The 25,082-nt window shown below is 40.0% G+C and overlaps 1 protein-coding gene across 3 annotated transcripts in view; it reads left to right on the top strand.

Annotated features, from left to right (window-relative positions):
• The window catches only part of TTC27 (tetratricopeptide repeat domain 27), a 178,122-nt gene that overhangs the window by 38,882 nt on the left and 114,158 nt on the right, over positions 1–25,082 (top strand). For all 3 annotated transcript variants that reach the window (XM_055539763.1, XM_055539761.1, XM_055539762.1), the window contains exons 8-9: positions 2,062–2,174; positions 6,168–6,234. In XM_055539763.1, the coding sequence (XP_055395738.1) occupies positions 2,062–2,174; positions 6,168–6,234 (180 nt within the window). The remainder of the gene's footprint in view (positions 1–2,061; positions 2,175–6,167; positions 6,235–25,082) is intronic.

Raw genomic sequence — 25,082 nt, forward strand, 5'->3', positions numbered from 1 at the left:
TGAGATTTGAAAAATACATGTACCCAACCATTGCAGTCCAGATACATTTCATTACCCTAGAAAATTCCATCCTGCCCCTTTGCAGTTAATTCCACACCTTCTCTGGCCCTAAATAATCATTGACTCGCTTTCTGATTGTAGATAGTTTGCTTTTTCTAGAGTTTTGTGTGACTAGAATCCTACAGTATGTCCTCTTTTCTCTCTGGCCTCTTTTGCTCAGCGTGATGTTTTTGAGTTGAGATATGTCTTTGTCGTTGTATGTGTCAGTACTTTTCTTTTTATTGCTGATTAGAATTTCATTAAATGCGTATAGCATAATTTTTCTTTTTAATTTATATACCTGTTGACAGACATTTGGGTTGTTTCCAGTTTGGGATTATTACAGATAAAACTGCTATGAACACACACCCCCCCCCCCCCCCCCATATCTCTCTCTCTGTCTCTCTCTCTCTATATATATAGATAAATATCTTTGGGTGGACATATGTTTTTGTTTCTAATAGATAACTACAAAGGAGTGGAACTGAGAGCTCATATGGTAAATATGTTTATTATAAGAAGGCAATGGCTCCCTACTCCAGTACTCTTGCCTGGAAAATCCCATGGATGGAGGAGCCTGGTAGGCTGCAGTCCATGGGGTCGCGAAGAGTCGGACATGACTGAGCGACTTCACTTTCACTTTTCACTTTCATGTATTGGAGAAGGAAATGGCAACCCACTCCAGTGTTCTTGCCTGGAGAATCCCATGGACGGGGGAGCCTGGTGGGCTGCCGTCTGTGGGGTTGCACAGAGTCAGACACGACTGAAGCAACTTAGCAGCAGCCGCAGCAGCAAACCATTTCCTGTGGTTGTACCATTTTACATTGCTACCAGCAGTGTATGAAAGATTGAATTGTCCCAGATCCTTGGCAACAATTGGGATGTCAGTCTTTTAAATTTTATCTGTTTTATGTATGTGTACTAGTAGTAGTTCATTCTGATTCTAATTAGTATTTTCATGTGGACTGTTGTTATTGAGGATCTCTTTGTTTGCTGATTAGCCAACCTTTTGTAAAGGGTCTTTTGTAAAGTTCATATTTATGTTGAGTTTTTTTTATCTTCTTATTAGGCTGTAATTCCATACTTTGATTACAAGCCTTTTCCCAGATATTTGTTTGGTGAGTATGTTTTCTCAGTCTGTAGCTTGACTTTTCACTTTCTTAACAGTGTTTACAAAGAGCTGAAGTTTTTATTTGATGGTTCAAGTTTTTTTTGTATCCTAATTAAAGACTGTCTGCCTACCCCAAAGTTGCAAGTCTTTTCTTCTATGATTTCTTTCTTAGAAGTTTTTTAGTATCAGCTTTTACAGTAAGGTCTGTGATTCATTTTGATTTAATTCTTGTGTATGGTATGAGATCTGGGCAGAGCACTATTTTTTCCCAAGTGGATATAAAGTTCTTCTAACATCACTTATTGAAAAAACTTTGTTGAGTCATCTAGGCACCTTGTTGAAAATCAGTTGACCATATAATATGGGTCTGAAATTTTGGACTCTGTTCTCTTCCTTTCATCTATATTTCTGTCTTCATGTTAGTACAACACTGTGTTGGCTTTGTAGCTATTCTTGAAATCAAGTACTCTACCAAGTTCTCTAATTCTTCAGGCTTTATTTCTATTTCAATTGGCTTTTTTTTTTTTTTTTTCCTATTCTAGATCTTCTTGAGAAACAGAGTTGGGAATTGATGTTTCAGATTATGATTTAGAAATCGATTAGAAGGATCTGAGTATCAGTAGAGGAGCTTTTGCCTACTAGGCTCAATCAAACAGGGAATAGCAGTTACTCCCTGTTATTGACGATGTCAGTGCATTCCTGGCATACATAGATGGCATGTCCTCCATTTCTGCACAGTAAATTGTTCCCATATATGTGTTTCACAAGGAGAACAGCCTATTGACCATGTATAGACACTGTAAAATCTTAAACAAAAAAATGTTATCCTACTCAGCAGTCAGTTGCATATAGTCTACTGAATAAATCAAACTTAGTTTTTGTTTTAAATATTTTCTTTGGTATTCCACCAGAATCTTGAGCTCAATGATGATACCGTTCTAAATGAGATAAAGTTAGCAGATTGTGAACAGTTTCAGATGCCTGATCTATGTGCTGAAGAGCTTGCTGTTATCCTTGGAATCTGGTAAGTTAATGGCTTATTTGGCCACCTTGAATTTCTTGCGTATTGATTCTCTTGTGTTGGGGAAATCTTTGTTCGAGAAGGTCCCCAGAGTTCTGGATGAATAAGGAGTCTTGTAACGGTTATGAAGATAGAGAAGAGTTGGGCAACCAATGAAAGGGTTAGAGATTAGGAGTCTCCTGTAAGTTGGTGTACTTATCCATCTCTTTTCTTTGTAAAGAAAATTCCTTCTGTTAGCCTTGGCTGGGCTTCCCTTGTGGCTCAGCTGGTAAAGAATGTGCCTGCAAAGCAGGAGACCTGGGTTCAAACCCTGGGTTGGGAAGATCCCCTGGAGAAGGGAAAGGTCACCTGAATAGAATCCTAATGAAGTATTTAGGAGAGGTGACTACTTTGATCTTTGAGGATATGTATATTCAGAGGATAGAATTTTTAATATAGTAGAACCTTATGTGTAGTAGAAATAGTTTTTCATTTTATGTTTTAAAGTGATTTCAAATTTGGGCACAAGTTGCAAGGGCAAGGCATTGCAAAGACTTTTGAGAATGATTTTTTGATATGGTATTCTGTCACCGCTAAATACTTTAGTGTGTGTCTTCTACAAAAAAGGGAGCTTCTGTGCATAACCGTGATACATTTATCAAAATCAGGAAATTAGCACTCATGCTTTACTATCACATTGTACTCAGACCCCATTCAAGTTTTGCCAGTTGTCCCAATAATCTCCTTTATAGCACAGGATCCAGTCTAGAACATATGTGTTACATTTATGTTTGTATTCTTTCTGTCAGTTTGGAATAGTTCTTCATTTTTGCTTGACTTTATGATCTTGACACTTTGGAAATTTATAAGCCAGTTTTTCTGTACAATTACCCTCAATTTGAATTTTGTCTGATTCAGTTCAGCTCAGTTGTTCAGTCATGTCTGACTCTCTGCGACCCCATGAACAGCAATACACCAGGCCTCCCTGTCCATCACCAACTGCTGGAGTTCACCTAAACCCATGTCCATTGAGTCGGTGATGCCATCCAACCATCTCATCCTCTGTCATCCCCTTCTCCTCCTGCCCTCAATCTTTCCCAGCATCAGGATCTTTTCAAATGAATCAGCTCTTTGCATCAGGTGGCCAAAGTATTGGAGTTTCAGCTTCAGCATCAGTCCTTCCAATGAATATTCAGGACTGATCTCCTTTAGGATGGACTGGTTGGATCTCCTTGCAGTCCAAGGCACTCTCAAGCGTCTTCTCCAACACCACAGCTCAAAAGCATCAATTCTTTGTCGCTCAGCTTTCTTCACAGTCCAACTCTCACATCCATACATGACCACTGGAAAAACCATAGCCTTGACTAGATGGACCTTTGTTGACAAAGTAATGTCTCTGCTTTTGAATATGCTGTCTAGGTTGGTCATAACTTTCCTTCCAAGGAGTAAGCGTCTTTTAATTTCATGGCTGCAGTTGCCATCTGCAGTGATTTTGGAACACAGAAAAATAAAGTCAGCCACTGTTTCCACTGTTTCCCCATCTATTTCCCATGAAGTGATGGGACCGGATGCCATGATCTTCGTTTTCTGAATGTTGAGCTTTAAGTCAGCTTTTTCACTCTCCTCTTTCACTTTCATCAAGAGGCTCTTTAGTTCTTCACTTTCTGCCATAAGGGTGGTGTCATCTGCATATCTGAGGTTATTGATATTTCTTCCGGCAATCTTGATTCCAGCCTGTGCTTCCTCCAGCCCAGTGTTTCGAATGATATACTCTGCATTGTCTGATTTAAAAAATATATATACAATTAAATTCACATTCTGGGACTTCCTTGGTGGCTCAGTGTTAAAGAATCCAACTGCCAGTGCAGGAGACACAGGTTTGATCCCTGGATCGGGAAGATCCCACATGCCATGGAGCAGCTGAGTCCCTGGGCCATAACTCCTGGGTCTGTGCACTAGAGCTAGATTCTGGGAACCGCAGCTACTGAGCCAACATGCTGCAACTGCTGAAGCTCCCTGACACTCCCTGGAGCCTGCGCTCCCCAGCAAGAGAAGCCACCGCAGTGAGAGCCCCATGCATCACGACTAGAGACTGGCAGCTGTCCCCTGCAACTAGAGACGAGCCTGCATAGCAGTGACGACCGAGCACAGCCAAAAATAAATAAATTCACATGCTGCACCATTAGCAAGGGTATCGGAGAAGGGAAGTTTTGTGGTTCTTATAGCATCCCAGCAGGTGGAACACAATTTTGAATTTTATTTTCATTCTTAATACAAATAACATGTACATACAAAATAACTTATGTAATGTATAAACATAAGTTACATAATGTAATAATAGCACAAACCCACCTCGCAGTTTAGGAACCTGAAGACTGCACACCCCACCCGCGCAGTCTGTGTGCCTCCTTCCCATCTCATCTTCCTTCTTGTCTTAAAAGGTAATCAGTGTCCTAAATATTGTCTTTGTCATTTTCTTGCCTTTTCAAGAAATATATTTACTCACATGTCTTTTATACTTCTCAGTCAATTCTTTTATTTGTCTTTCAGCTTTATATAAGTGGTATGTTACTATATGTAGTCTTCTGTGATTTGTTTTTTTTCTCTCACCAGTGTCTTTATGTGACTCATCCGTGTTACGTATAGCTGCAGTTTACTCTGCAGTGTATCGTTCTGTTGGTATTTTACAGTGTATTGATTTCCTTTTTGGACATTGGATTGTTAACAGATTTTTCCTGTTACACACAATATTACTATGGATATTTGTGTGTATGCTTCCCGGTACAGCCATTGAATTTCTGTGGGCTCTATATGTAGGCTGGAATTACTGAGGTTAGGATATGTGAATGTTCACTTTATAAGATAGTGCTGAATTGTTTTCCAAAATTATTCATACTTGGATCAGCAAGATCTAACAATTCCCATTGTTCTGCCTCTTTGAGAACTTCTTAATTTTTGCCTGTCTCATGGTGATAGTAATTTTTTTTTTTTGCATGAGTTTAATAAATAGGAATTGGTGCCATATTAATTATTTTCATTTTCCTTGTGGAGTGGCACAGATTAGATTTTGTTTTTTCTTATAAATTGTGTTAACATTTAATACACCACCACATTTACTTGTTAGCATTTTATTACTTTTGTGCTTATCTTTGGCACAGTCATCTCTACATTTGTAAATAATACAATAATATTATAATATGTGAGGAGAGTGAAAAAGTTGGCTTAAAGCTTAACATTCAGAAAACTAAGATCATGGCATCCAGTCCCATCAGTCATGGTAAACAGATGGGGAAACAGTGGCTGACTTTGTTTTTCTGGGTTCCAAAATCACTGCAGATGGTGACTGCAGCCATCAATTTAAAAGACACTTACTCCTTGGAAAGAAAGTTATGACCAACCTAGACAGCATATTAAAAAGCAGAGACACTACTTTGTCAACAAAGGTCCATCTAGTCAAGGCTAGGGTTTTTCCAGTGGTCATGTATGGATGTGAGAGTTGGACTATAAAGAAAGCTGAGTGCCAAAGAATTGATGCTTTTGAACTGTGGTGTTGGAGAAGACTCTTGAGAATCCCTTGGACTGCAAGGAGATCCAAACAGTCCATTCTAAAGGAGATCAGTCCTGGGTGTTCATTGGAAGGACTGATGTTGAGGCTGAAACTCCAATACCTTGGCCACCTCATGCGAAGAGTTGACTCATTGGAAAAGACCCTGATGCTGGGAAAGATTGAGGGCAAGAGGAGAAGGGGACGACAGAGGATGAGATGGTTGGATGGCATCATCGACTCGATGGACATGGGTTTGGGTGGACTCCGGGAGTTGGTGATGGACAGGGAGGCCTGGTGTGCTGTGGTTCATGGGGTCGCAAAGAGTCAGACACGACTGAGCGACTGAACTGAACTGAATGTGCTTTCAAATATATAAATATAGTTTACTTGCTTCCTTAAAAATTATATTTCATTCATTATGACATGCATTCTGGAATTGATTTGCTTTTTTTAATTTTTTAAATTTAAAGCACAAATTTACAAAAGAATAACCCAGTGCATAAGTTAACTGAAGAGGAACTGCTGGCATTTACATCAGTGAGTAATGTCTTTTTCCTGTTTCTTTTTTTTTTTTTTTTCTTGTAAATTATTTTGCCTATGGTATGTTCTTGCCTCAGATTGCTCATTGAAATACTGTCACCTAAGGAAATTAAGGCAGAAAAAAAAGCTTATCATTTTATTTTCCAGGCTGCATATATCTTGATGCTGATTTAGACATAAGCATTTTAAAATTTTTATTTATTTTTAATTGGAAGATAATTGCTTTACACTGTTGTGTTGGTTTCTGCCATACATCAACATGAATCGGCCATAGGCATACATATGATGCCTCCCTCTGCCTCCTACTCCATCCCACCCCTCTAGGTGTCAGAGAGCCCTGGGTTTGAGCTCCCTGCATCACAGCAAATCCCCACTGGCTGGCTTTTTTACATATAACAATGTATATGTTTCAGTGCTACTCTCTCAATTTGTCCCACCCTCTCCTTTCCCCACTGTGTCTGCCAGTCTGTTCTCTACAGACATAAGCATTTTTGTTTGTACTTGCTTGAATTTAAGGGCAGCAAATGAATATTTCTTGTTCTTTGTTTGATCTTTGTTTGCAGGGCCGAGTCCAGTATCTTGCACATAATATGTGCTCAATAAATACTTGTTGACTGAGTAAATGAAGTGACAGAGCGAGAGTTGAATCTTTACTTGAAAACCAGTGTAATGTGTAGCTCTTTTGGTTAAAATTTGAGGGTGATGCTTCATGGATGTAGTGGGACCGAGGGGGTCAGAGAGCGAGGGGGAGAAACAGGAGAGCCAGGGTTATGGAGGCTAAGGCAGGAGACAGTGTCGAGAGCAAGGGGCACTTGTCAGCGTTCAGTGGTGGAGAGCAGTCAGGAGGAAGGGCCGAGGCTTCGATGGCTGGAGTGCATTGCTTATCTCTATGACAAGTTTGGTGAAATAGCTGGGTAGTCACCTCACTGCAGAGAAATAAGGAGAGAATGGTTTGTGAGAAAATAAAGTTGATAGATAAAGACCACAGTTGGAAAAAATGGTCGTGAAAAGGAAAGATAGAATAGATGTTTGAGGGTTTGATATCAAAGAAGGCTTTTCAGAAGAGGAAGGCCACAGAACAAGAGGGCAGTTGGTATCTTTAGCTTTATAGATAAAAAGATACACACGTCTTTAATGAACCCAAGTTGCTCAAGATACATCATTTTTTCAAAGGCATTTTTATTATCATAGTTAGGGATCAATTCTTGTGTTTTCTTTCTTTGTTATTTTTGAGATAAGGCAGAACTAAAGTACCTTTATCTGGTAGAAAGAAAGGCTAGCTTACTTTGTGCTGTAAAATAAATTTTACAAGTTACTATGTGGATCACAATAAACTGTGGAAAATTCTGAAAGAGATGGGAATACCAGACCACCTGACCTGCCTCTTGAGAAACCTGTATGCAGGTCAGGAAGCAACAGTTAGAACTGGACATGGAACAACAGACTGGTTCCAAATAGGAAAGGGAGTACGTCAAGGCTGTATATGGTCACCCTGTTTATTTAACTTCTATGCAGAGTACATCATGAGAAACGCTGGGCTGGAAGAAGCACAAGCTGGAATCAAGATTTCCGGGAGAAATAGCAATAACCTCAGATACACAGATGACACCACCCTTATGGCAGAAAGTGAAGAGGAAGTAAAAAGCCTCTTGATGAAAGTGAAAGTGGAGAGTGAGCAAGTTGGCGTAAAGCTCAACATTCAGAAAACTAAGATCATGGCATCCAGTCCCATCACTTCATGGGAAATAGATGGGGAAACAGTGGAAACAGTGTCAGACTTTATTTTGGGGGGCTCCAAAATCACTGCAGATGGTGACTGCAGCCATGAAATTAAAAGACGCTTACTCCTTGGAAAAAAGTTACGACCAACCTAGATGGCATATTCAATACCAGAGACGTTACTTTGCCAACAAAGGTCCATCTAGTCAAGGCTATGGTTTTTCCTGTGGTCATGTATGGATGTGAGAGTTGGACTGTGAAGAAAGCTGAGCGCCGAAGAATTGATGCTTTTGAACTGTGGTGTTGGAGAAGACTCTTGAGAATCCCTTGGACTGCAAGGAGATCCACCCAGTCCATCCTAAAGGATATCAGCCCTGGGATTTCTTTGGAAGGAATGATGCTAAAGCTGAAACTCCAGTACTTTGGCCACCTCATGCGAAGAGTTGACTCATTGGAAAAGACTCTGATGCTGGGAGGGATTGAGGGCAGGAGGAAAACAGGACAGAGGATGAGATGGCTGGATGGCATCACTGACTCAATGGATGTGAGTCTGAGTGAGCTCTGGGAGTTGGTGATGGACAGGGAGGCCTGGCGTGCTGCAATTCATGGGATCGCAAAGAGTCGGACACGACTGAGCGACTGGACTGAACTGAACTGAACATACATACAGTTTGAGAACTGGTTGATGTTAATCTTCTGAGTCCTCTGAGTGCCTGTTTTAGTTTCCCACTTCAGTATTGTTAGAAATCTGCTGATTTTCATTATAGCATATGTGTGTTTAGGTAACTATGCGAAATGTCCCTAATTAGTTGTTACATAAATGCTAAGGAATTTGACAAGTAAAGTGTTAAACCTTTTTTAAAAGATATATTTAAAAAATTATTATGCACCTCTTATTTATTTGTTCAACATAGATTGAATACTTAACACACGCCTTAATACTTAAAACTTAAGTGCTGGTTATTGAGGATATAGCAGCCTTTTCCCTCTTGGAATTTTCATCAGTTTGCTTTCTTGTGAGGGAAATATATGGTAGACAAAGAAAGACAGATATTTGATAGAAGTACTCATTGTAAACAGAAAATAGTGTAGCGGGGTAAGAATGGGTGAGGGATGGCTATTTTAGGCGAGACGGTGGGGGAGCATCTTAGTGGGAAGGTGAAGTTGAACACGAGTCTTCCTGCTGTGAGGCACCGGGAAGGACACATGGGGTCTGGTGTGGTGGGAGTCTTGAGTCAGTGTCGGGAAGTACAGAGCTGGATGGGCACAGTCACCGGTGTGTAGATGTTAAGTAATGGCCCGGGAGCTTGGGCTCATTCTGATGTCAGAGGTAAACAGGATGCAGCCTATGATAGGAAGTGTTCCTGCCTATGATAGGAAGTGTTCCTGTTGGCCTCTCATGGGACGGTGGTCAGCAGAAACATCTTCTTGATATTGGCTTCATAAGCACATTATTGTGGAACATAGATTATCCACAGTTAACCTGAAATGACATGAAAGTACTCTCATCACATTCAAGCAGTTAACTTAGTTTTTAGTGCTTTTTGTGGATGTGATATATTTCTTCTTTTCTTATCCTTTTTCTGTCCTCCCCCCCCTCCCTTTTTTTTTTCATTAAATACATTTATTTATGTAGCTGTGCTCAATCTTGAGTTGTGGCATATGGGATCTAGTTTCCTGACCAGGGATTGAACCCAGGTCCCCTGCATTGGGAGCGCAGAGTCTTAGGGACTCTGGGACCACCAGAGAAGTCCCTCCCTTCCTTTTCTTTCTCTTTCCCTATTCTTGTTCCTCTGTAAAGTGAGGTAGAATCCTGCTGAAGTAATTACCTCTCGTAGCCTCTGCTGGCAGGTAGCTCAGCCCTCCTAGCTTGCAGTGAAGGTTGTATTCTCTGGTTTTATGTTTTCCCCCAGGGCTTTATGATACATGATTGTTTTGCTCTTCTCCTCTAGATCTCCTCCAAGTCAGCACTGACCTGAGAACTGATGTCCATTTCAGGAAAAACTGTTCAGTGAAAGTGCTCCATAGTGCCAGTCCTAACACTTCTGAAGAGATGAGTTGGTTAATGCCAAATAAATTTTTAATTGATGAGAAGGAAGGCAAGGAACTTAAGAGTGAGGGGAGCTCTGAGGAGCCCCATGCATACTTTGGGCTGTGTAACATCCATTCTAGTCCTTGTCCCAAGTGAAGCATACAGAATACTCCAGAAAAACCCAAGTCAGCTCTCCTTTTGTCATTCAGTCTTTCTGCCCTTCCTGTGCATGATTCTGAAGCAGATAATAAGGTGAGTTGTAAGTGGCCCCTGGTTTCAATAATTTCACTAAAATATAAATCCTAAATAACTGTATATGCTGTACATAAATACCCTTTATTTATATCCTGTATAACTGCTGAGGAGTGTCTGAGGCAAGAGGGACCACTTTTAGCTGCTACCTTGCTTCTGAATTCTCTTTTAACAAAGATCATATTTGGGCTCACTGTAATTATTTATGTGTATGTCTTATCTTCCCTGTAAGACTCTAAACTTCCAGATTTTGGGACGGTCTCTGTCCTTCTCTGGGTCTTCTACAAGGCCTGCTACAGAGCTTTACTCATAGCTCTTGCTCAAGAGAAGTATGCAGAATACGGGAATGAATGAAGTATACTGAGCCAGGAACTGGAGCTGCACTACTCCACTTGGGTCCCCGGTGTAGGTAGTATGACCACCCGGCATACAATCGATACCTGGTGTGTCCTTCTCATCTTTCTCTTCTGTGAAATGAGGGAGGGCGTGTGTCCTTCCCTCGGCACTGAAAACTTGTTCTTGGGATCCAATTACAGAATGTGTATGAAAATCCTTCAGGTGGGTAGGTAGAAGGTCATGCCCCATGGCACTCAGTGCTGAGTCAGGTTATCTGGTCGGTGGTTTGTAGGAGCATACTACTGTTTTCAAGGAATAGGAATTCCTAAGTGGATGAGGGCTGTTTGGAATTGGCTGTAGATGTGGAAGAGAAGGGAGTAGAGAGGAGAGAAGCCACGTCCTTTTCCTGAGCATCCATCTCCCTACTCTGGCTGCAGCATGGTACCTGGGGTCTGGAGTTGTGAACTCTTGAGACTGTGAGGTGTCTCTCTCTGTTGACAGGAGAGCAAGTCCAGTAGAAATCTCACTACCCCTACCAGAGGGTTGTGAGCACTTGGAGGGACGGGAGCCGCAGTCAGTGGACAGCTGATAAATACTTAGGAACCAGACGAGTGGCTTATTGGCCCTGAATTTTGTTCAGTTTTCATCAGCTGTCCTATACTTTACTAAAATAGTGGTGAAATCTCTTTTCTGGAAGAATTTTTGCCCGTGTTTCCAAGTTGGTGTAGCATGTTGAGGTATGTGTGAGATGCACTGGGAAAAGGTTTTAATTCAGCAATGGCAGAAGATTGTCCTAAGAGGAATACTTTGCTTTTTTTATTAACATTGTCATTATGTAATGCTATTCTGAGACATTCTTTCCTCACATTTCAGGAAAACTGAATGAGTCATAGTAAAAATAACCCACATTGTTCTAAAGAGCCATTTATGTTGTATCGGCTTGATAATTTAAAATTAGCTGTGTTATCTACGTTATTTCCTTACAGATGAGCCAAATCAGTGACATTCAGTAATGCTTTTAATTTCCTTTCATTGTTGAAAATGGGAACAATTTAGTTAATTCATACAGGTGTTTCAGTTTTCATTGGCAAAAGTTTTGCTGAAGTGTGAAGTGATACTGGCAGCCTGCCTTCTGACTGTCTGCCTGAAGCCCCAAGGACTCTGTCAATGAAAAATGGAAAAAGACCTTTGGAAGTTACACATTATGTTGTATATATTTTCTCTTTCTGTTGTTAATTTTAAAGCTATTTAATAATCACTTAACTGTGAACTCAAAAGTTTGCTAGCCATTTTTACAGATAAAAATGATACTTTTTTTCTTTTAGAGTATTCAGTTCAGTTCAGTTCAGTTCAGTCGCTCAGTCCTGTCTGACTCTTTGCGACCCCATGAATCACAACATGCCAGGCCTCCCTGTCCATCACCAACTCCCGGAGTTCACGCAGACTCACGTCCATTGAGTCGGTGATGCCATCCAGTCATCTCATCCTCTGTTGTCCCTTCTCCTCCTGTCCTCAATCCCTCCCAGCATCAGGGTCTTTTCCAATGAGTCAACTCTTCGCATGAGGTGGCCAAAGTATTGGAGTTTCAGCTTCAACATCATTCCCTCCAAAGAACACCCAGGACTGATCTCCTTTAGAATGGACTGGTTGGATCTCCTTGCAGTCCAAGGGACTGAGTCTTCTCCAACACCACAGTTCAAAAGCATCAATTCTTTGGCACTCAGCTTTCTTTATAGTCCAACTCTCACATCCATACATGACCACTGGAAAAATCATAGCCTTGACTAGACGGACCTTTGTTGGCAAAGTAATGTCTCTGCTTTTTAACATGCTATCTAGGTTGGTTATAACTTTCCTTCCAAAGAGTAAGCGTCTTTTAATTTCATGGCTGTAATCACCATCTGCAGTGATTTTGCAGCCCAGAAAAATAAAGTCTGACACTGTTTCCACTGTTTCCCCATCTATCTGCCATGAAGTGATGGGACCGGATGCCATGATCTTCGTTTTCTGAATGTTGAGCTTTAAGCCAACTTTTTCACTCTCCTCTTTCACTTTCATCAAGAGGAGCTTTAGGGTATACTTATTTCTTCATTTTAATTTTTTAAGATAGGCAGTATAACTGCAAGACAGCCATGATACTTCTGATAGTTTGTCCTCATGTTACATGATGACATGTCTGTCTCTATTAAGCAGGGTAACCCAGGATTTTGATTTTCTTTCTGGTTTGAATACTTGTCCCCTCAGGTGTTACTCATGCATTTTAATTTAACAGGTATTCTGATCATGGGCCTTGTAGCTATATTTCGGTGATAACTTGGTCGCTTTTAGAGAAGCCGGAGATGGGTATGCTTTGTTTCAGTTTGTCGGTAAACTGTTTTTAAACAAAGGCTTAAAAAATATTTTTTGCCTGGAGTTGAACTAGGTTACTTGTATGTATCTTATTTCAAGAATAGACAGAGAAAGAATGAGTAATAGGATTTGTGGGATCTTACATGACTCTTTTCTTACCATCATCTACTCTGGTAACTGCTGGACAACTTTCTTCACAGTTAACCATGGCTTAAGCTTAATGCTTATTTGTGGTCTTATTTTTAGCCATGTTGGAGTAATGTACTAGATGTGAACACTTGTAAACAACCACAGATCTGGGGCAAAATATATGAAATAGCAGTGTATAAAAAGGATAGTCTTTAATCCAATTTTCTGATGATGACCCACCTTCTGACAAAACGTGGTCCACTGGAGAAGAGAAGGGCAAACCACTTTAGCATTCTTGCCATGAGCACTCCATGAACAGTATGAAAAGGCAAAAAGATAGAACACTGACAGATGAACTCCCCAGGATGGTAGGTGCCTAATATGCTACTGAAGAAGAGTGGAGAAATAGCTGTAGAAGGAATGAAGAGGTTGAGCCAAAGCAGAAGTAGCCTAGTTTTGGATGGGTCTGGTGGTGAAAGTAAAGTCTGATGCTGTAAAGAACAGTATTGCAGAGGACCCTGGAATGTTAGGTCCATGAATCAAGGTAAATTCGAAGTGGTCAAATGGGAGATGGCAAGAGTGAACATCGACATTTTAGGAATCAGCGAACTAAAATGGACCGGAATAGGTGAATTTAACTCAGATGACCATTATATCTTGGAGAAGGCAATGGCACCCCACTCCAGTACTCTTGCCTGGCAAATCCCATAGATGGAGGAGCCTGGAAGGCAGTCCATGGGGTCACGAAGAGTCAGACACGACTGAGGACTTCACTTTCAATTTTCACTTTCATGCATTGGAGAAGGAAATGGCAACCCATTCCAGTGTTCTTGCCTGGAGAATCCCAGGGACGGGGGAGCCTGGTGGGCTGCCATCTATGGGGTCGCACAGAGTCGGACACGACTGAAGCAACTTAGCAGCAGCAGCAGCAGCAACCATTATATCTAATACTGTGGGCAAGAGTCCCTTAGAAGAAATGGAGTAGCCCTCATTGTCAACAAAAGAATCCTAAATGTAGTACTTAATGCAGTCTCAAAAGCAACAGAATGATATTGGTTCATTTCCAAGGCAAACCATTCAGTATCACAGTAATCCAGGTCTGTGCCTCAACCTCTAATGTTGAAGAAGCTGAAGCTGAATGGTTCTATGAAGAACTACAGTACCTTCTAGAACTAACACCAAAAAAAGATGTCCTTTTCTTCATAGGAGACTGGAATGCAAAAGTAGGAAGTTAAGAGATACTTGGAGTAACAGGCAAGTTTGGCCTTGGAGTACAGAAAGAAGCATGTCAAAGGCTAACAGAGTTTTGCCAAGAAAACGCACTGGTCATAGCAAACACCCTCTTCCAACACCACAAGAGAAGACTCTGCACATGGACATCACCAGATGGTCAACACCGAAATCAGATTGATTATATTCTTTGCAGCCAAACATGGAGAAGCTCTATACAGTCAGCAAAAACAAGACCAGGAGCTGACTGTGGCTCAGATCATGAACTCCTTATTGCCAAATTCAGACTTAAATTGAAGAAAAGTAGGGAAAACCACTAGGCTTTTCAGGTATAACCTAAATCAAATCCCTTATGATTATGCAGTGGAAGTGAGAAATAGATTCAAGGGATTAGATCTGATCGAATGCCTGAAGAACTGTGGACAGAGGTTCATAACATTGTACAGGAGGTGATGATCAAAACCACCCCGAAGGAAAAGAAATGCAAAACAGCAAAATGGTTGTCTGAGGAGGCCCTACAGACAGCTGAGAAAAGAGATGTGAAAGGCAAAGGAGAAAAGGAAAGATATACCCATCTGAATTCAGAGTTCCAAAGAATAGCAAGGAGAGATAAGAAAGCTTTCTGAACTGAACAATACAAAGAAACAGGAAAACAATAGAATGTGCAAGACTAGAGATCTCTTCAAGAAAATTAGAGATACCAAGGGAACATTTCATGCAAAGATGGGCACAATAAAGGACAGAAATGGTATGGACCTAACAGAAGTAGAGGATATTAAGAAGAGGTGGCAAGAATACACAGAAGAACTATACAAAAAAGATGTTAATGACCCAGATAACCATGATGGTGTGATCACTCACCTAGAGCCAGACATCCTGGAGTGTAGAGTCAAGTGGGCCTTAGGAAGCATCACTACAAACAAAGCTAGTGGAGGTGATGGAATTCCAGTTGAGCTATTTCAAATCCTAAAAGATGATGCTGTGAAAGTGCTACACTCAATATGCCAGCACATTTGGAAAACTCAAAAGTGGCCACAGGACTGGAAAAGGTCAGTTTTCAATCCAATCCCAAAGAGGGGCAGTGCTAAGCAGTGTTCAAACTACTGCACAATCGCACTCATTTCACATGCTAGCAAGGTAATGCTCAAAATCCTTCAAGCTAGGCTTCAACAGTATCAGTATGTGAACCGAGAACTTCCAGATGTAGAAGCTGGATTTAGCAAAGGCAGAAGAACCAGAGATCAAATTACCAATGACCCATTGGATCATAGAAAAAGCTAGAGAATTCCAGAAAAAAAATCTGCTTCATTGACTATGCTAAAGCCTTTGATTGTGTGGATCCCAAGAAACTCTGGAAAATTCTGAAAGAGATAGGAATACCAGACCACCTTACCTTCTTCCTGCGAAATCTGTATGCATGTCAAAAAGCAACAGTACCAGACATGAAAAACTTAACTGGTTCAAAATTGTGAAAGGAGTACGTCAAGGCTGTATATTCACCTTGCTTATTTAACTTATATGGAGAGTACATCATCCGAAATGCCAGATTGGATGAAGCACAAGCTGGAATCAAGATTGCAGGGAGAAATATCAATAACCTCAGATATGCAGACGACACCACCCTTAGACAGAAAGTGAAGAGGAACTGAAGAGTCTCTTGTTGAAGTTGAAAGAGGAGAGTGGAAAAGCTGGCTTAAAACTCAACATTCCAAAAACTAAGATCATGGCATCCGGTCCAATCACTTCATGGCAAGTAGATGGGGAAACAATGAAAAGAGTGAACAACTGTATTATCTTGGGCTTCAAAATCACTGCAGATTGTGATTTCAGCCATGAAATTAAAAGATGCTTTCTACTTGGAAGAAAAGCAATGACAAGGCTAGAAAGCATATTAAGGAGCGAAGACATTACTTGCCTTCAAAGGTCCATCTAGTCAAAGCTATGGTTTTTCCAGTAGTCATGTATGAATGTGAGTATTGGACCATAGAGAAGGCTGAGTGCTGAAGAATTGATGCTTTGGAACTGTAGTGTTGGAGAAGACTCTTGAGAGTCCCTTGGACTGCAAGGAAATTAAATCAGTCATTCCTGCTGCTGCTAAGCTGCTGCTAAGTCACTTCAGTTGTGTCCAACTCTGTGAGACCCCATAGACGTCAGCCTACCAGGCTCCCCCATCCCTGGGATTCTCCAGGCAAGAACACTGGAGTGGGTTGCCATTTCCTTCTCCAAGGCATGAAAGTGAAAAGTGAAAGTGAAGTCGCTCAGTCATGTCTGACTCTTCGCAACCCCATGGACCGCAGCCTACCAGGCTCCTCCATCCATGGTATTTTCCAGGCAAGAGTACTGGAGTGGGGTGTCATTGCCTTCTCCGAGTCAATCCTAAAGGAAGTCAATCCTGAATATTCACTGGAGGGACTGATGCTGAGGCTGAAGCTCCAATACTTTGGCCACCCAATGTGAAGAACGGACTCATTGGAAAAGACCCTGATGCTGGGAAAGATTGAAGGCAGAAGGACAAGGGGATGACAGAGGACAAGATGGTTGGATGGCATCACTGACTCAGTGGACTTGAGTTTGAGCAATCTCCGGGAGATGGTGAAGGACAGGAAAGCCTGGCGTACTGCAGTCCATGGGGTTGCAAAGAGTCAGACATGACTGAGTGATTGAAGAGCAACAAAAAGGATGATTAGTCATGACTAAATAGTTTTTATCTCAGGAATGCAAAATTGGTTTAACATTAAGTAGTCATTGAAGTTCATCTTTTAATACAGTAAAGGAGAAACAATGAATGATTATCTCATTATATTTATTTATTTCAGCATTTGGAAAAATTCAGTACTCTTTCATTATAAAAAACTTAGTAAACTCTGAGTAGAAGAGAATATCGTCAATCCGATAAAAGGTTTCTATGAAAAATCTAGAGTTAAAATCATCATTGATGAAAAACAATTTTTTTCCTCTAAGGTCAGGAAAGGGGCACTTCTTTAAACTGAAAATCCCAGCTAGTGCAGTAAGACATGAAAGAGATAGAGAGGGAGTGCAGATTGGAAAGAAATATACAAAATTATCATTATGCATAGACAACACAGTTCTTTACATGGGAAACCCTAGAGAATAGACTTAAAGCTACTAGCACTAATAAGCAACATCTGAGAATACAAGGTCAATATAAGAAAGTCAGTTGTTTGTATATACTAGCAGTAATAATTGGGAAAGTAATTTTAAAACCACACACAATAGCATAAAATATCAAATACTTAGTGAGGAATTTTACTAAACTGTAAGACCTGTACACTAAAAATGACAAATGTTGCTTTAAGAAATTGAAGAAATCTAAATAAATGGAGAGACTTACCATGTTCATGGATTGAAAGGCTTAATATTGTTAAATTGACAAGTCTTCCAGAATTACACAATAATAAATCCAATAGCAATCAAAATCCAGGTTACCCCCGCACCTTTTGTTTTTCTTAGAAATTGACAGGCTGATTCTAAAATTTTTTGGAGTGCTTCTGTGATGGCCAAGTAAGTTCTTTGGAACTATTTGTCTGCAGATTTCCATTATAAGCTATGGACAAAAAAAAATACTACCTGATGACATTAGGATAAACGAATGACCCATTAAGAAAAGCTGAGATGGTTAATATCACTAGTCATTGGGAAAATGCAAATTAAAACCACAACAATATACAACTGTCTACCACTGAAAAGGTGTGTTACCATGTGAGGTGGTTGAAACCCTCATACGTGGTGAATGTAATGTGACATAAAATGGCACCACCACTTTGGAACACAGTTTGGCGTTTTCTCATGCAGTTAATCATCAATTCCGCCTTCAGGTATTTATCTCTGTGAAATGAAAACGTATGGCTCCACAAAGATTTACACAAATGTTTATAGCTGTTTAATTTGTAAGAGCTTAAAACTGGAAACAATGCAAATGTCCATCAACAGGTGAATGATAAACTGCAGTATATGAATTTTATAAATGTAATAAGCTAAAAAACAGTCTCAAGATTCACGTGTTTATAGTATACTTTATAACTTGCATTTTAGTTATGCTTAATCTTCTTTGTGTATCAAATAATAAAAAATCAGTCTAAAAACCATTCTGCACAATAGCAAGATCATTTAAATATTATTTGATGAACCATTTTAAGGAATAGACAGCACTGACATCATTGTGTACGTTTTACTTTTAAAGTGAATTTTACTCTTGTTTTTTAGGGTGGTGAGAGGCAGAATCAGTAATGTGAAGGAAATATAATGTGAAGGAAAAAACCTTACTTCAGTGGGTCTTCCAGTCCCCAGATAGGAGAAATATAGGGGGATTTTAGTTAAGATGGTAATACATTCGACATGGAGGAGTCTTATTCAAACTCATGGTTTTGTGCTTCTGCTTTTGGCCAGCATTGAAGCTAAAAGTGTTAGGCCATCTGACATTATGAATTAACGTGGTGTTAAAGGATGAAAAATTCAGTTCAAAAATAATTTGTATGGTTTAAAATATATCTGCTTTTCATGACCTTGTGAAAGGTGCATCTGGCATTGCTGATGAAATAGCATCTCCAGAATGCAGAAGATCTTTCTTTTTTGAGGCAACTAAATGACCACCAGCTTGATCTCCCTGGTGCCTGCTTTGTATATAAAAATTTGCAGAGTGGAGAAAAGAGCTTTGAGAACATTGTAATAGCAGGAATCCAGAATCTCAGTATTTGCCAAGCATGCTGCTAGATACTGTGGAAGAAATAAAGGTATAAAACATAAGACTTGCCTTCGTGGAATTTTTAATTTAGCCAAGATCCGATAAACTTATGAAAATGTAATTAACAATACCAGGCAATTTAAATTACATTGATAGCACAGATAAATCCCTAACTGCTTAGAAAATAAGAAAATATTTGGAACAGGGCAGTCAAAGAAGGGTTTGTTACCTCAGGGAGGATTAGAGGGGCTTTGAAAGACAGAAGGGATCTAGATGGAGTGATAATGTGCGCCAAGGCAAGGAAATGCATGGCTTTGTTGGGAGGTTGGTTTAGAGCAGTAGTAGGACTTGCGGGGAAAATAGCTTTGATTTTGAAATGGTCTACAGAGCAAGGACCGAGTGTTTGTACCACTGTTCTTTGTCTACTGGGAGTAATTTATAGACTACATTTGGAATTTAAGCTTACTGTCATTTGGTACTGATTTTAACAAATGAATGCTCTTTTAAATTGCTCATTAAGAAGGGGGAATAATTCTGCTTTTTATAGTGTTTCTTTGATCCTTGCTTTTATAAGGTCAGCCTGACCTGGGTGGGCATCATTTGATTTGGCTTTAGTATAGCCAAGCAGTTACACACTCACAGGAGAGCTCTGAGTTGCTTTGATTTATATGTGGAAAAAGCAACTATCTGGAAAGCTCCTTCATATTTAAAGGAACAGACTGGCTGTCCTGTAAAGGGTCCTAGTGACCTCTGGAAGAAGAATGTTTGAAATGTTCAGTGATAAGAATGAAAGGAAATTGTTTTTTATAGAAACAACACTCCAGGTCCTCTTTGATGGTGTTATAGAATTTTCTTTGCTACTTTTCTGGGAGTGAGGGCCGAGTTGCATATGGTGGGAAATTGTGAGCTAAATAAAATCATGCCTGACTGTACATAACATGTCATGGTATTAAATTTTACTTTTTAGTGTGAGGTAAAGTGCTATTCATAGACTTTCATTTCAGGTAATGGCATTTCCTCAGATGGTAGATGATCTCCTTTTTAAAATCTGAGCCCAAGCATCAGCTCAGGTGGCATGTCTCAGTGAGAAACGCCTGCTGAGGCATGCAGAGCCGGCTCCCTTTTGTTCTCAAGGTATCTTGTTACACTCCTTATCAACAGTTGCTGAAGTGGCTTGATTCTTTAACTTATAAAACATTCTAACTATAAATAAAAGTTTACTTCAACTTTTACAGCAACAATAGAAATATTAAAGTGTATATGAAAAGTTATACACTTGTAAAAGCCTGCTGGCTCAATGAATCACCTTTTGGAGGTTTTGGTCAGTGAGAAGTGAGCAGTGAGAGAACTCGTAAGAGACACACAAATGTCACTGGACACTTTTTAGGGGCTTTCTGACCTCTGCCCTGGTGTGTGAAAGTGGTGGGAATTCCATCTTACATGCAAGTTTGTTTGCAAAAGGCACAGTGTTCTATAGCATTGTCCTGATTCTCAAATTGCTTCTAGTTGAACACACCAAATTTCTTAAGTGTCTGATTTTTACTGTATTTTTAGATAGTACTCAATTTAGTGAGGCAGTACTTCATCAGATTGCTTTAGTTAATAAATTCCAGGTAAAAATAAATGAACTTGTAAAAGATAACACTTGTAACTGCATGGTTCCATTTGTATGAAGTACCTAGAGTAGTGAAATTCATAGAAAGTAGGATGGTGGTTGCACCTGGGTAGGGTGTGGACAATGGGGAAATGTTTAATGGGTATAGAGTTTCAGTTGCAAGATGAGAAGAAATCTAGAGATTAGTTGTACAACTATGTGGATATATATAATTAAACTGTACACTTAAAGATGGTCAAGAAGGTACATTTTATGTTACATATATCTTTCCGTCATTAAAAAAATTAAAGAGCTTCTTGATAAAGATGAAAGAGGAGAGTGGAAACCTGGCTTAAAACTCAACATTCAAAAAACTAAGATCATGGCATCTGGTCCCATCACCTCATGGCAAATAGATGGGGAAACAATGGAAACAGTGGCAGACTTTATTTTCTTGGGCTCCAAAATCACTGCAGATAGTGACTGTTGCCATAAAATTAAGATGCTTGCTCCTTGGAAGAAAAGCAATGACAACCTAGACAACATATTAAAAAGCAAAGACATTATTTGCCTACAAAGGTCTGTATAGTCAAAGCTATGGTTTTTCCAGTAGTCATATATAGATATGAGAGTTGGACCATAAGGAAGGCTGAACACTGAAGAATTGATGCTTTTGAGCTTTGGTGTTGGTGAAGACCCTTGAGAATCCCTTGGACTGCAAGGAGATTAAACCAGTCAATCCTAAAGGAAATCAACCCTGAATATTCATTGGAAGGACTGATGCTGAAACTCCAATGCTTTGGCCGCCTGATGTGAAGAGCTAACTCATTTGAAAAGACCCTGATGCTTGGAAGCATTAAAGGCAGGAAGAGAAGGGGACAGTAGAGGTTGAGATGATTGGATGCCATCACCGATTCAGTGGACATTAGTTTAAGCAAACTCGGGATGGTGAAGGACAGGGAAGCCCAGTGTGCTGCTGTCTATAGGGCCACAAAGAGTCGGGCACGACTGAGTGACTGAACAACAGCAACAGGACGTTATTAAGAGAAATTGATAAGGACCTAAATAAATGGAGGGATATACAGTATTCATGGGATATACAGTGTATATATACATGGGATATACAGTATTCATATACAGTACTCAATATTGAAATTTCAGGTCTTCTCAAAATTAACCTCTGTTATCAATGCAATCCCTAAGAGAATCCCAGTGGCTTGATTTTTGTTGTTATTGTTTCCTTTGTTGCTGCTGCTGCTGTCCTTTTGATTTTGTGGAACTCAAGCTGACTTTAAAATTCACATGGAAATGCAAAGGGCTAAGAGTAGCTAAGGGAGTCATGAAGAACGGAATTGGAGTACTTAGGTTGGCAGATACCAAGACTTATTATAAAACTGTATCAATTAAGACAGCTTAACATGTAGTGGTTCTTGGGCTGGCAGCATCAGCATCACCTGGGAGCTTGTTAGAAATGGAATTTCTCCTGCTTAACTTTACACCCTACTGAAGCCGAGTCTTTGGGGTTGGGGCCAAGGAGTCTGTTTTAACAATCTGCCTAGATTATTCTTGTGCACTTTAAAGTTTGAAAAACACTGAATTAAGACATTTTGACACAAGGAAATAAAAACTAACCAGTGGAACAGAGAGTCCAAAAAACAGAGCTGTACATACGTGGTTCATCTGACTTATGTCAAAGTTGGCACCACAATGCAGTGGGAAAGGGGTAGGCTTTTGGATAAATGGTAGTAGATGATTTGTATTTGTATGGAGACAGTCTGTCTTAACCCCTATATCATACTAAATATACAAAAATCAATTCCAGATTGAATGTGTAGAAGTGAAAAGCAGAATGGTAAAGCTTTTAAGAGGAAACTATAGGAGAACACCTTTGAGACTTTAGGACAGTCAAAAACAACAATAAAGCTCTAACCATAAAACAAAAATGATAAACTAGATTATTATTAATATTAAGCACTTTTTAAAAATTAAAAGATGCCATTAGTATCTGTAAGGCACTTAGACCAGTGCCCTGCCAACACAAGTGTGTGTTGTGTAAGTATTTGTCAAATGACAATAGTAATCTGTCACCCTCCTCCGACAAAAAGACAGAGGGCTTGTGTCCAAAAAATAAGAATATTTAACAAATTATCAAAAATTTTGACAACTCAGTAGAAAACAAGAGGCAAAGGACTTCAGTAGGAACTTATAAGAGAGGACTAAAATGGTCATTAACATGTTAAAAGGTGCTCAACTTCATTAATCATGTGAATCATGTGAATTAATAAATATGAATTTGTTACAGACATACAAGTTAACCATATGGAATACTACTAAATATTCACCAGAATGGCTAAAATGCAAAAAAAAACACAAAAACCCCAGATAGTGTTGAGTTTTGCAAGGTTGTGAAGCAACAAGGACTCTAATGTTTCTAATAAGAGTGTAAAGTAGAAAACCTGTCAGAAGATTGGAGTATTCATGAAAGCTCAATCCTCTGACCTAGCAGTTTCACTCCTAAGTATTAATGCATGTCTAACAGAAATACGTGTTGAGCTAAAGAACCTGTTTTAGCATGTTCATGATGGCACATTCTGATAGCACATTAGAATATTCATTGGACATCTGGTAGTTCCCAGATTGGAAATTATCTAAATGCCCATTAGCAGTGTAATAGTTAAATAGATTGCATATTGCAGTGAAATATTATTCAGCAATAAAATGAACATTCTGCAGCTATACAGAGCATTAAAGCATGTGTCACCTGTTTAATTTTCTTTTTGTGTATCCCATATTCTGATTGAGTCTTCCCTTGTGGCAGCAGTGTTTTGTAAGATACATTAAACAAAGCCTATCTGCAATTACCTCCTTTAGAAAGACTTTCCCAAGTCAGACATCTCCCAGCCAAACATAAGATAAATGCATTCTTCCGTGATATCATTATCCAGCCAGTTCTTTCTTTCAAGCTTTGCAAATGTCTGTTTTTCAGATTGCATTTTACTTTCAGTGTTTAGTGAGAATGTTTTGCTTGACCCTCACATTAAAGTCTCAGGCAAACTCTTGTTCTCTTGCCAGCATAGAAAACAGTCTGAGTTGGTAGTTTTCCTGAGGCAAATATCCCCCCACCCCGCTTTGGTGTGCAAATCTTTTAAAGCTGGGATTTAACTGACAAGCCTACCGCCTGCACTGGTCTGCCCCTTGATGTTATTAGTAAAGTGACCGTGTGGCTGGAAGCTGAGAGTTTTCCTCAGCCTTCTTAGGGTCCCAGGCTGGGTCTGAAAATTAAACTGACAAAGATTAACAGGAAAAAAGCACACACATTTACTTAATATAGGTTTTGTGTGACATGGGAGCCTTCATAAGGTTATAAGACCTGAAGAAACAGTTCAATTTGAGTATTTTATGCCTGGTGGCTCAGACAGTAAAGAATCTGCCTGCAATGCGGGAGACCTGGGTTTGATTCCTGGGATGGGAAGATCCCCTGGAGGAGGGCATAGCAACCCACTCTAGTATTCTGGCCTGGAGAATCCCCATGGACAGAGGAGCCTGGCGGGCTACAGTCCATGGGGTCGCAGAGTTGGACATGACTGAGCGACTAAGCACCTGGTGGGTTTGACGAAGTGTGGGCAGTCATGGAGGAGTATGATAAGGCAAAGGTAAGGACTATAAACTGGGGGAGACTTAGGCTTGTTGAGATTCTCAGCATCCCTTTGTCTTCAGAGATAAGAATGCTCCTTTCCTCTTTTTGTGAGGGGGTGGGCACCTCTCACAGAGTTTTATGACCTATTTCAGAGGTGAAGGTCAGAGTGATCTTCTGCTGTTTCCTCAGAGTCCTTCAGCTGAAAATACTAAGTATGCCTGGGTGCCCTATTTGGGGAGTTGCCAGTGGTTAGGGCCATCACCCGTGTGCACTCTGGATGGTGCCTTTCTTCCAAGGGTGAGAGAAAGCTTTGTAGAAGGAGAAATCCCGGTGGTAGGGGATGTGTTTTTCAGCAGGTACTCTCAGAGGCTTGTTAAGCATCACCTATTCATGCTTATCGTTCATAATCCTCACAAGTTTGTGAGAGATGGGAATTACTGTTCCTGTTTTAGAGAGATGAAAATTGAGATCCTGAGAGGTGAGGTGACTTCCCAGCTAATCACCTCCCTGGGATTCTGATCAAGCTCTGGCTGACGTGAGATGATCTGCCCTGTTTTACAGAGTCTTTTCCTAGGTGCTCTTCCGTGATGTCATGAGGTTACAGAGACAGTCCCTTTAATAAAATGAACAGAAAAAAGGCCACGCACTGTAGGTAGGAGAATCACTATGCAGATTTACTTACTGAAAAAAGTTTCATTCTTTGTTTTCAACTTAGTTATATTAATAGAAGAATGGTGATGGACAGGGAAGCCTGGCGTGCTGCGATTCATGGTTGCAAAGAGTCGGACACAACTGAGCAACTGAACTGAACTGAAGATTACCTAATAGTCATTGCATTAGAATGTACATTCTCTGAGGGCAGGGA

This window comes from Bubalus kerabau, chromosome 11 (genome assembly GCF_029407905.1).
Source record: "Bubalus kerabau isolate K-KA32 ecotype Philippines breed swamp buffalo chromosome 11, PCC_UOA_SB_1v2, whole genome shotgun sequence".
In the NCBI taxonomy this organism is placed as follows: domain Eukaryota; kingdom Metazoa; phylum Chordata; class Mammalia; order Artiodactyla; family Bovidae; genus Bubalus; species Bubalus kerabau.